This window comes from Acanthopagrus latus, chromosome 7 (genome assembly GCF_904848185.1).
Source record: "Acanthopagrus latus isolate v.2019 chromosome 7, fAcaLat1.1, whole genome shotgun sequence".
NCBI lineage: Eukaryota > Metazoa > Chordata > Actinopteri > Spariformes > Sparidae > Acanthopagrus > Acanthopagrus latus.
Genome location: NC_051045.1, coordinates 1,777,637 through 1,794,070, shown reverse-complemented (window position 1 = coordinate 1,794,070; position 16,434 = coordinate 1,777,637). Strand labels below are relative to the sequence as shown.

The following is a 16,434-nucleotide window of genomic DNA, read 5'->3' as shown; positions in this document are numbered from 1 at the left end:
TACTTAGTTACTTTCCACTACTTGTTACAAAAGTGAAATTATAGTTTGTGGCCACAGGAGACAGCATTGAGTTCGAAAGAATGCTGCTGCTGGGAAATTCAGTCCAAGTGAGGAAGAAATGGAGCGCCATCTTGGACTTCTTGTTTTTAATTTTATTTTGTATTCAATAATATTAAATCCATATATATCCAAAACATTTTTACAGGTCTGCAAACTAAAAGGAATCAATTCGAAATATCTCAATAGTATGATTGTTTTTGCCAATTTCTAATTTCTAATTTAATTTAAATCTAAAAAGCGGCTAACTTCCGGGTCAGCGCCCAACCAAGTTCCGGTTCAGCTAACTTGGCTAACTTGAAAGGGGATAAAATAATCTAATTCTACGGCCCTTCTAGACCTTCCAAATGTTATCGGACTGAATGGCTCAAATTATTGATTATTGAATATTAAAACGAGCCATGTCGCGGGGATTGTGACGTTTAAAAGAATGTATCCACCATTTTGAAGACACTTCTTTCAGAATGCTTATTGTTGTTTTCTCTCCCGTTACAACCGTTACCAGCGCACGCGTGACGTCAGTGACGTACAGCGTGACGTTTCATCTTATCCTTGCCGGCAGGAGGGCATGGTGTTAACAGGTAGTCTGCTAGCGGTTGGACCCGTTAATTTAGCTGAATGGGGCTCCATCTGTGACTGTGACTGTGTCCAGGTGTTATATCAGGTTGGAGTGAGTTGTTATTTCATCATTTTTGACCTGCCTGATGTTGACGTGACTTCAGTTAAAATGCTGACGATAAGTTCAGCTCCAGTTACCGGACTGTCACAACTCTAACGGTTTGCTAGCTAATGTTAAGCTAAGGGTAAAGGCTCATAAGTACTGTTCCCCCATCAGCACCGGGAAGTTCAAGGTAATTTCACGATAAAACATTATAAACCTCACAGCAAACATTAGCGACTGTCAGCTCGGACAAAGAGGATGTTTGGTTGGCAACCGAGATGGAAAAAGGCAAGAGTAATGAGTCAGGATCACTGTGGAGGAACACCCAGCTCCAGTTGGACGGCGGGAATTTGGAGGGAAACTATTAAAAATGGCGACAGGGTTGATCGGTTTATGGCCAGCCATCAACAACAGGATTACAATATCTTTTCGGTTGTGGAGGAAAAACACTTTTGCTGGTGACTGGAGATTTTCCAAGGGACATCATCCAGCGCTACCATTGCTGGTCGTTCACTTTGAGGACTTCATAAATCAGTCACAGGGTCGATAAAGAAGCTCATCTGCAGGTAAGACCTGTATTTGTTTTTGTTTGGTGAGCAGTGTGGGGCGAGTAACTTTCAAAATGCACTATATTCCATATAAGTAGCTTAATTTTAAAGTAGTGTATCAGGTTACAATATTACTGTCTGTGCAGAGTAATGCATTGCTCATTACACTATGCTTTAGTTACTCTCAACAAAATGCCCAAATAATCTATATAAAATGATGAAACAGCCTATATCTTTTTAATTAAGCTAAGGTTAAGTTACTTTAAAGTTGGATGTTGGACAGACATTCACTCCGGAGACACCCAGCGGCGTCTCTTCCTCAGTTTCCCCCGGTGTTGGCAGCAGGAGGACGGTTAGTTGCCTCCCAGAAGCTCGCGCTGCTCTGGAGGTGATTTAGGGACCGTCAATAAATTATTCTGTTGTTTGTTTGATTCACACCAAAACAGCGTTTCTTCATGCTGACTTAATGATATAAGTGAAAAATTGTGATCTGGTTTCATGCAGCACACGTATTTTAAGACTTTACTAAGAAATAAGGGAGGACAGTATGCCAACAGCTTTGACTGCTTGGAATGAACCCACAATTGAACACTCATGATATGTTTGTTTTAGATCTGTTTTCAGGTACATTGTCTCTGGAACAGTGGGTGTGCCAATAGCTCATTCGTATGATGTGTTTGCAGAAGCATGCGGTCTACTGCAGTAATGATAGTTCAGGCTTGTTCAGACAGCTAGATTACAGGCTCAAACATGGCAATGTAACAAACAGTGATGAAACTACTTTATTAATAGTCGCTGTGTGAAAACATTTCAAATCAACATTTCTGAATCCAGCTTCTTAAAAGTAAACATTTTGTCTGGTGAGACATTACAAAGCATTTTTGGGAAAACGCATTAATGTCTGTGACTAGGAATGATGAGTTTGCCTCAGGAATTGATAATAGCATGTTTGATAGTTGGCATAAGAAAGGCATCAGGCTTATTTGGGATGTATACAGGGTCCTTTCAACAGCTTCAACATAAATACAACATTGCATATGAACACTTTTATGGATATCTTCAACTCGAATGAGAGAAACTCAATATAAGATACTCCATAGATCCCACATAACACCATTTGTAAGAGCAGATTATGGTGATGTCGACTGTTTTGTAGTGAGTCTGATGTTAATTGGCGGTTTTGCCTATATAACCTAGGAACCTTTGTGTCTAGGCAGGTGTTTCCAATCGGAAGAGGAAAAACAGTTTTTGACCGCTATTCAGCTATTGTGCTCGATGCATGTTTTGCTTGATTAGAAGTGTGATCTTCAAGTTTAAGATACGAAATAAATGGATTTTGTGCATCGCAAAAGAAAAGCAAGTGGACTTTTATTCATCAGTCGTGGAAACGTAAGCGCGTCAAGAATATTTCCTGTTGAAAAGCCTCAGTGGCTTAAAGCATTGGCTTAGCCTCTACAAATCAAGTCAAAAACTGTCTGAATGGTTGACAACAATATACTGGATTTTTGTCGCGGTAAATGGTGGACACGAGGAAGACAGAGCCATATGGTGGAGGCTTTGTGCGGTAATCGACGCATCAGCTGAATGCTCACCTGTCGATTGGAGACAGCGGTGAGAGGAGACGCCGGTGAGGGGAAGCCAGGCGAGGAGACGCCGGTGAGGGGAAGCCAGGCGAGAAGACGCCGGGAGAGGAGACGCTGGTGAGGGCGCCGAGAAGACTTCACCGGCCGCAGCTTTGATAAAGATCTTCAGAAATAGGTATGGTAGCGCTACCACTAGTATAGATGGCCATCTAAATCTAAAAAGTGTGCACACATAAGGGCGTAATTCCAATGCATTGGTTGCTGAAGTGGAACAACTTGACTGGGTTTTAATTGACTATTGTTGACGGTCGGACTTTAAATGGAGGATTTAGTGCTTAACGTTGACACGTCGTCAGGTGTTGATGTGCCTGATGCTACTGGTAATGCGGACACTGTGGCCGGCGGTAGCGACACGCGGACAAGTCAGCGAGTGGTCAAGTTGTCTGTTAAAGGGCTCGCGGATAAGATCGACCGGCTGCAAAGTGGTAGAAAGGCTAAATTAAATAAAGCAAGTGCTGTAAAGAAAATGATACAGGGTTCTATGCAAAGTTTTAAGATGTCTGAGGTACAAAATTCTCTTCTTGGGTTTATTGAATTGTGTGACGAAATAAGGTGTTTGCATGATTCTTTAATGATTTTGTTGCCACAGGAAGAAAAAGAAAGGCATGAAACATGGTTCAAGGCTAAAATGATGTTCAATAATGAATTCATTGATGATGTTGAAACATGGGTGAAACGTAATGAAAACCAGGTGTCTGAAACTGAAAATAATTGTGATATGGGTGCTAAAAATGATGATATAAATCCAAATGACAGTATTTCTAATGTGGGTAAACATTCAAATAAAAGTGTCACAAGTCACAGGTCAAGCACCACTTCCTCTGTAAAAATAAAAGCAGCAGCAGAAAAGGCTGCAGTGATGGCTCGAATGGCCGCCTTAAAGGAAAGACACGCACTGGAAGAACAGGAGCAAAAAATAAAAAGGAAAAAGGAACAGCTCGAGTTGGAGACTGAACTTGCTGCATCTGATGCGGTGTTGGCAGTTGTGGAGGCTATGGATGGACAAAGGCGCTCTCAGGCACCAACAGATGGTATGAACTCTTATTTTGAAAAGGAAAAAAGGAAGCTGGCACAACAAACACTCAACCCAATGGCAAAGGAATATAAGCCTACAGATGGTAAACCACAACAGCAAATGGATTGCTCAATACAACAAAATAAACACGCAATGGACATGCAAACAAACCATAATAAACCACACAATCCAAAGTCTGTGGAAACATCACAAGGTTTGCAGCATGATGAAACAACTGCTTGGATAACACAAACCAGGAGGCAACACATGAATCATGGACAAAGTGCTCAGACTTCACTTGATGATATTGTAGGTATAATGTGCAAACAAAACGAAATCACAGCCTCTTTGGTGAACCAACAACGCCTGATATCTTTGCCACCACGAGACATTCCTGTCTTTGAGGGAGATCCATTTCAATATCAAGCTTTCATAAAATCATTTGAGCAAGGGGTGGAGGATAAAGCAGGTAAGGCTGACTGCTTGTACTACCTGGAACAGTTCACCAGAGGGCAACCACGGGAACTAGTGCAAAGTTGTCAACATATGGACCCGGAACGTGGCTTTATTGTGGCTAAAGCTCTGCTTCAGGAACATTTTGGCAATGATTATAAGATCGCCAATGCATATATAGAAAAGGCTTTAGCCTGGCCAGCAATAAAGTCAGAGGATGTTAAATCTTTGCAAGCCTATGCTTTGTTTCTACGTGGATGCCTCAATGTGATGGAGGAGTGTCCTCATATGCAGGAAATGGACATGGCAAGCAACATGAGAAAAGTTGTTTATAAGCTGCCGTACAAACTTCGTGAAAGGTGGAGAGCTGTTGCGCATGATATAATGGAAAAATACAATCAAAGGGCTCATTTTGTTGATGTTGTTGCATTTTTGGAGAAGCAAGTGAGGATTCTTTCTGATCCAATTTTTGGAAATATTGAAGCACATGTACATCAGAATGTAACGGCTTTAAAACCCTTAAACAAATTAAAAATGCAAACAAGGACATTCAAAGGGAGAGGAAGCAGTTTTGCAACTACAGTAATGCCTGGCAACTCCTGTGAAGAAAATGCTCACACAAATAACATAACTAAACAGGATCTTGTGTGTTGTTCTTGCTGTTCATGTGCTCACCTCTTGGAGAAATGTCAACAGTTCCTACGTAAAAAACACAGAGAAAAGATCAGATTCCTAAAAGAAAAAGGAATATGTTTTGGATGTTTAAGAGTTGGACACATCAGCCGTGACTGTAATAAGCGCTTGGTCTGTGAGGTTTGTGATAAACAGCATCCCACTGCACTTCATATCCCAAAAGCCAATACTGAATCACAGCAAAGAAGTGAGCCACCTGAAGTAGATTCATCAACTTCTTCCCAGATATGTGGATGTACAGGGGCCGGAAATGACCGCTGCATTCTCTCCATTGTCCCAGTGCAGGTTAAGTCCACAGGAGGAAATGAAATTATTGAGACATATGCGTTTTTGGATCCTGGTAGCACAGCTACATTTTGCTCTGAATACCTTATGCAGCGACTGAACATCACAGGAAAAAGAACTCAGTTTCTCTTGAAAACAATGGGACAAGAAAAGGTTGTTCCCACCTTTGCTGTGTCTGGAATGGAGGTTGCAGGTCTTGCAGGAAAGAGTTTTTACCCCTTGCCTGAAATTCTCACACAGAAGGAGATACCAGTCACTCCAGACAACATTGTCACTGCTGCTGATTTGGAAAGGTGGCCTTATTTGTCCAAGGTTCACGTCCCTACCATAGAGGCCAATGTCGATCTATTAATAGGATCCAATGCTCCCAGGTTATTGGAACCATGGGAAGTTGTGAACAGTCATGGATTTGGTCCATACGCTATAAGAACAGTGTTGGGCTGGGTCATCAATGGGCCTTTAAATGGAAATTGCGGCATTGACAAAAGTAAGCCTTCCTCTGTGGCAGTAAATAGAATTTCGGTGTCAAACTTGGAAGTCATGCTGAACAATCAGTATAAGAATGACTTTAATGAACGGCCCTCAGAGGACAAAGAGATGTCTCGAGAAGACATGAGGTTTTTGGATATTATGGAATCCTCTGCAACTCTACAGGAAGAGAGATATTGCCTTAAGTTGCCCTTTAAGAGGCCTGATGTTCACCTGCCCAACAGCTTCAAAGTGGCAAAGCAAAGGATACTTGGATTGAAGAAAAGGTTTATGAGCAACCCGGAGTTTCACAAGGAGTATTCAAATTCTCTAAATGATGTCATCGAAAAAGGATATGCAGAAAAGGTTCCTCTGGAACAGTCACAAGGCAGACCAGGAAAGGTGTGGTATATACCTCACCACGGTGTCTATCATCCCAGAAAAGGCTCCCTTCGAGTGGTGTTCGATGGTGGAGCAACATATCAAGGCACGTCATTGAATAATGAACTGTTGCAAGGGCCAAATCTTACCAGTTCACTGCTTGGAGTCCTCACTCGTTTCAGGCAGGAGCCTGTGGCGTGTATGGGTGATATCCAGGCCATGTTTTATCAGGTGAAGGTTGCAGAACAAGACCGAGACTTTCTGCGCTTTCTCTGGTGGCCGGATGGAGACCTCAGCAAAGAACTAGCAGAATACAGAATGGCAGTGCACATGTTTGGGGCAGTGTCCTCACCTAGCTGCGCTAGTTACGCGTTAAGGAAAACTGCTGATGACAATAGCGCTGACTTTTCTGCAGAAACTGTTCTAGCTGTTAAACAGAACTTTTATGTGGACGACTGTTTGCTGAGTCTGAGCTCAGAAGAGGCAGCAATGCAACGAGTCCAAGAGCTCAGCGCTCTCTGTAAGAGAGGTGGATTTGTTTTAGAGAAATGGGTGAGCAACAGTCGTTCAGTACTGCAGACCATTGCTGAGGATCAGTGGGCAAAGGACATAAAAGAGCTTGATCTGGATAGAGACAAACTTCCCATCGAGAGAGCTTTAGGTCTGCTCTGGTGCGTCGAGTCAGACTCATTCAAGTTCAAGATGGAAGTGAAACAGCAATCTTTAACTCGACGGGGGATGTTGTCTATAACCAGCTCGGTGTATGATCCTCTGGGATTTCTGGCACCAGTAACGCTGTCTGCTAAGATGTTGCAACAAGAGCTCTGCAGGAGAAAAAGTGGCTGGGATGAGACCATACCAACAGACATCTTGCAGCGGTGGGAAATGTGGTTGCAGGAGGTGAAGCTGCTCTCATCATTTAAGGCTGAACGCTGTTTAAAACCGATAGGCTTTGGTGAACCCCTAGGCAGCCAACTGCATCACTTTGCAGATGCCAGCAAAGATGGCTATGGGACAGTAAGTTACATTAGATTGAGGAACTCCAGAGGTAATGTTCATGTTGCATTTCTTTTGGGCAAAGCCAGAGTCACACCCTTAAAGGCTGTAACAATTCCAAGATTGGAATTGACTGCTGCCGTCCTAGCTGCCAGAGTGGATGCTATGCTAAGGGCAGAGCTTCAAATTCAGTTGGATAAGTCTGTGTTTTGGACGGATAGTACGTCAGTTTTGAGATATATCAGTAATGAAGACAAGCGGTTTCACACATTCGTTGCAAACAGGATCTCAGCCATAAGAGAAATCTCTAACCCCTCTCAATGGAGGCACATTGGATCCAAAGATAATCCTGCTGACGCTGCATCCAGGGGGATGAAAGTATCCGATTTTCTGAAAAATCAAAGCTGGCTTGAGGGACCCAGTTTTCTCAGGAAGTCTGAGGCAGATTGGCCAGTAAATAATTACGATGTCAAGGTAGAGTCGGATGATCCAGAGGTCAGGAAGGAGGCCTGTGTGAATGCCACTGTTCATGAGTCACTGAATGCCACTGATTACCTCATCAGTTACTTTTCAGACTGGAGAAAGCTTATGGTGTCAGTGGCGTGGTTTCTGAGACTAAAAAATTATCTGAGGGAGCGCTGTCATCAGAGAAAGGCCTCTAGACCACGAACTGGTCCAGTGGGAGGAGAAAAGGCCACTGTAAAACTGAGGAGCAGTTCTTTGACACCAAAGGATTTGGAAAAAGCTGAACTGGCTATCATTGGCTACTGTCAGCAGCAAAGGTTTGCAACTGAAATTTCCTCACTGTTGTCTGAGAAGGGTATAGTAAGCAAACAAAGTTGTATTTACAAGCTTGATCCTATCTTGGAAAACGGACTCTTAAGAGTAGGTGGGAGATTAAGCAAAGGAGCAATGCCGTCAGAGGAAAAACATCCCCTTATCCTTTCCAAGGAGCAGCATATCTCCAGACTTATTCTCAGGAATATCCACCAACGGCTGGGACACAGTGGGCGAAATCATATACTATCTACACTCCGGAGGAAATATTGGATAACTAATGCTAATGGGGCTGTGAGGAAGATCATTTCTCAGTGCAGCTATTGCCGACGCCTTAATGGCAGGGCCATGGAACAAAAGATGGCAGATCTACCTAAGGAGAGAATTGTTCCCGATTTGCCCCCATTCACAAATGTTGGAGTGGATTATTTTGGGCCTGTGGAGATAAAAAGAGGCAGAGCAACTTGCAAACGTTATGGAGTGTTATTTACCTGCATGGCCAGCCGAGCAGTTCATCTGGAAGTAGCACATTCACTGGAAACAGATGCTTGCATAAATGCTATACGGCGGTTTATCAGCAGGAGAGGTCAAGTGGTCAGTCTCAGGTCAGATAACGGAACAAATTTCATTGGAGCTAAGCGAGAACTACGTGAAGCTGTGGGTGAGCTGAATCATGAGCGAATTCAAGGAGCTTTAATTTCGGCTGGAGTTGAATGGAGCTTCAATCCTCCAGCTGGGTCCCATCATGGTGGAGTTTGGGAGCGTATAATACGCATAGTGAGGCGTGTTCTGAACTCAGTTTTGCACCAGCAGACACTTGATGACGATGGACTCCACACTGTCATGTGTGAGGTAGAAGCTATTCTTAATGACCGTCCAATTACTAAGCTGTCTGATGACCCAAATGATTTGGAAGCACTCACTCCCAACCATCTCCTTCTCTTAAAAGGAAAGCCAGCCTTACCACCTGGACTTTTCAAACCATCTGACATGTACGTGAAGCGTCGCTGGAGACAAGTTCAGTACATTTCAGACTTGTTTTGGAAGCGATGGATTCGGGAATACCTGCCACTATTGCAAGAAAGACAGAAGTGGAATCAAAGAAAACAGAGTTTGGCTGTTGGGGATGTAGTTGTCATCATGGATTCATCAGCTCCCCGTGGTTCCTGGCTTCTTGGCAAGGTGTTGGAGATTTTCCCCGATGCAAAAGGCATGGTGCGTTCTGTGAAGCTACAGACTAAAAACAATGTTATTGAGAGACCTGTGACTAAACTTTGCCTGGTACAAGAAGTGTAAAATTGTGTCACTGAATCTGCATTTTCATACATTTATCTTGCTCTTATTGTTTTGTATTGAATTGTCATGTCTGGCGGCCATGACAATTAGGGGCCGGTGTGTAAGAGCAGATTATGGTGATGTCGACTGTTTTGTAGTGAGTCTGATGTTAATTGGCGGTTTTGCCTATATAACCTAGGAACCTTTGTGTCTAGGCAGGTGTTTCCAATCGGAAGAGGAAAAACAGTTTTTGACCGCTATTCAGCTATTGTGCTCGATGCATGTTTTGCTTGATTAGAAGTGTGATCTTCAAGTTTAAGATACGAAATAAATGGATTTTGTGCATCGCAAAAGAAAAGCAAGTGGACTTTTATTCATCAGTCGTGGAAACGTAAGCGCGTCAAGAATATTTCCTGTTGAAAAGCCTCAGTGGCTTAAAGCATTGGCTTAGCCTCTACACCATTCATTCTTGATACGATATATAACCATACCTCTCCCCTTTGCATCAAATGTAAATTGTGTTTGGGGACATACATTCACTGCTTCTTCGAATGTCATTTGATTGCAACGTTTTGGAGCAATATAGCCCAGGAATTGAGTAAAATTTTCTCACTTAAAGTTACAAAGGATTCTGGCCTCTTCATATTGAGCTTGCCTTCAAAAACATTATCTCTGAGTAGACCAGATTTTAAACTTTGTTACAAACTCCTGATTCTGGCTAGGAGATGTATTTTAAAGCAGTGGATAAGTGACAAACCTCCAACTGTCACACAATGGTAAGAAGAAATGTATAAAGTTTTACCCTAAGAAAGACTTACTGCGCGAATGAAAGAGGATGATAATTTGTTTGAGGGAACATGGTTGGCCTTTCCGAGGTTTACCCCCGCCCCTCCAGGACACTGTCCTGCTTTAGACTGGAATACTTCCACTGGATGATTTATGTTGTTATATCTGTTATTGCCAGTCTTTCCCCTTATCTGATTTTGCTTTGATCTTATTTGACTATCTACTTGTGTATATATATTTTTGATGTCCTGATGGTTTTATTTAATTTATTTAGGTATTACAAATTAAATTTTTATTAGTTATCTGTTTTTTTTTTTAAATCTCTTTTACTTATTTATTTGTGTTAACATCATCCACCCTGTTATTGTCTTGTACTTGTATAAGTTCTATTTTTACTTCCACTATACATGGATGAGAGAAGGCACAGTATGCGTATAGGGTGACTCATGCAACAGCTGGGGGTGGCGGTGGGACTCCTTCCTGTTTTTTTAATCTCTCTTTTTCTGTTGCATATTGTCTTACTTTCTGGTGAAAGGTGAAAGGTTTATTTTCCTTCCTGTTTTGATATCATTGTGAGTACAGAGAGCACTTGTATGTTGTTTATGTTTTGTTTCGATAAAAATTAACAAAATCTATTTTAAAAAAAGTAAAAAAATTTATATGTATTAGGGGTGCACAATATCGGGAAAAACTGACATTGCAATTTTTTAAACCCTGCAATATATGTTGCGATATGAAAAAAAAAACCCAGGAATTTTCATCAGATGACGTGAATAGCACTTCATGTTAAGCTGCACTGCTGCTATCTTGTGGACAGTTAACCTGCACTGATCTTACCTGTTTTTGTCGTACTGAACTGTGTGGTACTGATGTGAATGTTCAAACAAATTAGTTCTGCAAGGTACTGTCGACACAGAACGCGTGTTTGGTCTCTATCAAATAATTCCAGATAACCGATGTTGCTTTTCTTTTTGGCATCAAGTCTTTGTTTTCAGCAATTAACTCTTGCTTATTGCTCAGTTTTGAATGTTGTTAGCCGTGTGACTCACTCCATTTGCAGGGGCGTGGTCTGCTTCGGCACACTGAATTACAACTAATGATTGGTGGATCGCTGCGCGTGCAGAGTCAGCAGGTACAGTTAAAATTAGATGAGTTAATTTACCTCCTACATCACAGGCCCTGTGATGTGACTATTGCACACACGTACTTCGCGATGATGATGCTCAAACGATATATATTGTGCAGGTCTAGTAACAAGTATTTTTAAGTTAAAGCCTCGCTCCATCGTATTTTGATATTTTTAGCATATTTCAGAGTCCTTTTCTTGGCAGTGTTGATGAGGCCAATGTTTGTAGACACTTAACATCATTTCATGCTCAAAGTCCCTAAATTTAAGCTGTTGCTGATATGGAATAATGATATATGACTGTAGTAGAATCTGTGAGTCATACATCATTCCAACAGGGTTATAAAAGCTGTGCGGCTCCTTTAAGAATCAGGGCGGTGAGCAGTGTGTTAGTGGTCAAGCAAGAGACCTGGAGCAGACCGGTGTTAGTGACCAGAGCAGAGGTTGAACTTTAGCAGACAAGTTGTCTAGTAGCAGTAAATGTACAGTACAGGTTACAGTTTGACCATGAATAAACTCTGCAGCCCGTCAATACACAAGGAGAGCTTCAGTTTGAGTGAGAGCTAGCACTATTCCTGCTAATATTCATGCTGCTTGTCCATGCTAATATTGATGTTGTTGCTAATCCACGCTAGTGATGTTAGTGACTGACCACACCCCCACTCTCTGTTTTAGGAAGAACGTTGACTGTTAGTCAGGAAGAAAAACTGACTGACTGACTTTAAGTAGGAAAAGTAAAAGTCCTGGATCCAAAACGTTAAAATGATATTTTGTTTATTTATTATACATACCATCTGCACATGCCTCCACACAAACACAAGAAAACAAAGTGACTCAAATTCCTCTCGACTAATGTAAGGTAATTATAACACCAATGAAAAGCATTTGACTAATTTCAGATGCCACCACTGAACTGAAGATTAAACATGGCTTTAAGAGATAAGGGAGGACAGTACGCCAACAGCTTTGACTGCTTGGAATGAATCCAGGACAGAACACTCATGATATGTTTGTTTTAGATTTGTTTTCAGGTAAAAAGAGTTTCCTGGTATAATGGCTGTGTCAATACCCAAACAGTAGTCATGCTCCTGATTTGTTTGACTATATTTTACATTTTCATGCTCTTCTTCATATGATGTGTTTGCAGTAGCATGCAGTCTACTGCAGTGATGACAGTGAAGGTTTGTTCAGACAGCTAGATTACAGGATCAAACATGGCAATATAACAAACAGTGATGAAACTACTTCATTGAGTTACAATATTCACTGCATGAAAAAAAATCCGCATTTTCTGATTCCAGCTTTGTAAAAGTAAATGTTTTATATCAATTTTTTTCTATAGATGCATGTTTGGATGATTCTGATGACAAGCCAGAAGAATTACATTTGAAAGTATTTCTATGCCTGCGCTGGTGATTGTGAACCCAACATCTTATGATCACCTCCAGGGAATTTCCTCAGATTGGGCAGAAGCGTCCAGTTGGACCCAAGGATGAAGTGATTTGACTTTAGCTGTCAAATGTCTTTGTGATGTCATAAAACAGGTTTCGAACAATACGGTGACAACTTCTATTTCACCCAAAATGTTATGAGTCTGGACAGTCTTGGACGTAAACTGCTACTTAACTGGCGCGTGGAAGCATACAAATGTAAGGGAGTAATTCTAGTTTTATTTGCTGATGATGAAAAAGTTAACAGGTCGTTCCAGAAGAGGAAACTTTATTTATTTTCTCTGCAAGTATATTGACATTAGAGTCAAATTTCAAAAGAAACGTCCCGATGTGTAACTGTAGACGGTTAACACCACGGTTTCTTACGCTGTATCAAGTGGAGCTGATGTCTCAAGTAACTAGGTTGTTTTTATAGAACTGTTTAAGGAACAAATTTACTCAAGGCTGTGGCAATATGTAAAAAGATATTTAGTAAAACAGTAGACAGTCTTGTGGTCAGTGGATGACAAACAAATTAAAGAAACAAGGACCCAGAAAAACTATATAAAGGCTGAGTTCTCTTGTCAAGACATCCTTCAACCTGCTGCTGCACGAGCAACTTGAATCTGATCATCATAAAACGGTAAGTTTTTAACTTTGTCTTTCATCACAGCACCAGCTTCACAGAAAAGACTGTTAGAAAAGGACAGTTACCCAGTGCTGATTTACAGTTAATTGTAGAAAAACAAAATATATCAGCTAATTGCATGGTGTCCACTTAATGAGGCAATCTTTCTCTAGGTTGTACTTATTTACAGTGCTACCTTCCCTTCCAGGATATAAGTTTATTTGAGTGTGCAAATAATATTCTTCTTTTAAAGTAAAAGTAACTAAAAGTTTATTTTTCATGCTCTTATCAGAGATAAACTTAACAAAACTACATGAGTATACACATTTTATACTGACAAGTATATAGAAGAGATGAAGAATATTCGAATCATGCATATTACGTAATATTTTGCTCAAGAATTGGATTAGAATTTTATTTTTTATGTGTGTTTCACTGTATCCATTTATTTTTTATGGATAAGAATATGAGATTATACCTAAATAAAACCCTGTGATACAAACAAATGTTAAAGGGGCAAAATGTCGTTTCAGAGAAGAAATTGGAACGCAGAATTGTAATAAATTAGAGAAGAACACTGTTTGAAGCTAGAAAGATGGCAGGGTCCGCCACATATAAACAAAGTAAAACAGTACAAATCTTGTTTGTAGTCATGAAAACAAAGAGAGTTTGATTATTAAGTTTGTTTAGGCAGATTTTTCTCTTCTGATTCAAATTCCTCACCAAAACTACAGTTTTCCTTCATGTTGGTATTTTGGTATCAGGTAAACTATTGAACAAGAGGTTTAATGAAAATACTCTCACAAAGAGAAGTAAATCACCAATACCTTTAAGTTACTGTAATTTTGACTGACAGTTAAAATCTGAACAGTCTAACTTCTTTAATGTAACTTTCTAGAGATGGCGTCAGCTCTTCCTCTCGTTGTGCTCCTCTGTTTGGCCGTAAGTGATGATGCATCTTACAGTTTTTAAATCATTTGCTTTATTTAGACCTTCATTAAACCTTTTCTACTTCTCTGAAATTATGATTTCATCCTCAGCAGTATAAAATCCTCACTTTGTCCCTTTTTTCTTCACAGTAATAATTCTTCGTCTTCTTCTACTTCTTAATTTAACGACAACGAACACCTTCCGAGCTGATTTAATGAATGTCTTGTTCATGTTCACAGGTGTCTGCTGCTGCAGGTAGGTAGCTGCAGGAGAAGCCATCATATATTCATACATTAATCCTCAACATGTCTTCTTTCAGACTAAGTAAAACAACTGAAATACACATTTTTGTGTCTGTTTTAGACCAGATTTCTGTTCTAGACATTTAAATGGAAATTATTGCACATTTAATAGATAAATCCTCATTGGTGATATAATTTCAGAACAGTTTGATTTATTGTGATATTAATTAGTTAAACAATTACACCCATTTATCCAAAATGTATCATTTATTTCTGAAGTTCTACAATAGTTTTATTATTTGCATATTTAAGCCCACAATTTCTGAACTCTTAAATAATTGTCTTAAATATGCAATATTTGAGAATTTTTCACCTGTTTAAGTTTTACACAAAACAAATACAGTCAGCCTCTAACCAGAGTTACTGCTAACTGCTGCTAACTGTGTTCTGTTACATCCATGATTGTAGCTACTGTTATCGTGTTAGCTAAGTTAGCAGTGAAGCTAGCCAGACAACCGGGGGAATGTTGGTGTTTACACCGCCTGCACAGGAGCTTTAGATGCTTTCAGGCTCAGTGCTAGCTGCTTTGCATGCATGATATTTCAGCTTTGATGTAAGTGATCAACTGGGGAAGTTTCATGGTGATGTCTATTAGTTGAATTATTTATGTAATTCACCTGTGGTGTCTTGCCAACCCCAATGAATATGATGTGAAACTCATTAATCAGATTTGAGCCTCATCCTGTTTGTCTGTCTAACATGAAAACTGTGATGCAGTCTGTCGTCCAGGTTGGACTCGGTTTGGGTCACGCAGTTTCATCGTTCAATGCAGAAAACTGACGGCGGCTGATGCAGAGGTGCGTAATTAATAACTCTCTGTTGGCCTTCAGGTAGTCGATTATCAAGTTTTAGCTTTTCAGAACCCATTTGTCTGTCTCTCCTCTTTCTTATTTTTCTCTGCGTACATGCCCCTTAGATGTTTCATATTGACTTGGTATCTCTGTTTTCTCCCACCGTTTCCTCCATCAGCTCAACTGCATCCGCCGTGGTGGGAACCTGGCCTCAATCCACAACATCCATTATCACAACTGGATCAGGGGATTGGTCAGAAGAACCTGTGGCTCCAATGTGTGGGCCTGGATTGGGCTGTCTGATGCGATTCAGGTGAGACATTTTTACACTTGCAGACAACAGACAAATCTGTAACCTGCAGTCAGTGCAGCTGTTCAGCAATCAGCTTTCTCTTCCAGGAGAGAAAGTGGCTGTGGACTGATGGGTCGAAGTTTGTCTTCAGTCGCTGGGATCGCAACCAGCCTGACAACTACCGTGATAAAGAACACTGTACCCACATCAACCACAAAGGTACGAACATTATTTCTAAACTTCCTAATGGTGTTTTTAATTGAGAAGAAACATGGATAAAAACTGTGTTCATGTTTTTCTTAATATTTAAATGTACTCTGATCAGTTCAACAAGTCATTAACTGCAAAGACATTCATTGTACTCAGTCACTCTTTTCCTTCCACAGGGAGCTATTGGAATGATATACCATGTACCGATAGGTATGCTTCTGTTTGTGTGAGGAGACGCTGATGCCTCCATCCTCCATCTGCCCTCCTGTGTACCGACATGATGCCACTTCCACCATGACGACGTTACTTTGTCTTTGATGTTACACTTAAATAAGAGCAACTTTCTCTGATGATTCACTTTTCATTTAATTCTTCAATCAAAATCCAGCAAATCAGTAAATGGCAGCATAGGAAATTGCCTCATTAAACTATGATTTAACATTTTTGATTTTTTTTTCTCATTTACTGTCATATATTCACTATCTTACATTTCAATCACAATCAATACAAAAAAATAAAAAATATACAGAAATAAAAATATTCTTTAAGCATAATACGTTTCTTTAATTTTGTATGTGTGTGTGTGAGACTTGTATTTGGTGACCAGACTGTCACAGAGAGTTGATGACAGACAAAACTCACAGCAGTGATGTAACAAGTATTTTGAACTTAAAGCCTCCATCCGTC

The 16,434-nt window shown here is 40.5% G+C and overlaps 1 protein-coding gene across 1 annotated transcript; it reads left to right on the top strand.

Moving 5' to 3' along the window:
* The first annotated feature begins 12,668 nt into the window (after window positions 1-12,668).
* On the top strand, window positions 12,669-16,118 carry LOC119022497 (galactose-specific lectin nattectin-like). Its single transcript, XM_037103453.1, has 7 exons — window positions 12,669-13,237; window positions 14,121-14,164; window positions 14,392-14,407; window positions 15,172-15,251; window positions 15,424-15,558; window positions 15,645-15,756; window positions 15,924-16,118. The coding sequence occupies exons 2-7, from the start codon at window positions 14,123-14,125 to the stop codon at window positions 15,986-15,988; spliced, it is 450 nt and encodes a 149-aa protein (XP_036959348.1). The 5' UTR covers window positions 12,669-13,237; window positions 14,121-14,122; the 3' UTR covers window positions 15,989-16,118.
* Window positions 16,119-16,434: the final 316 nt, after the last annotated feature.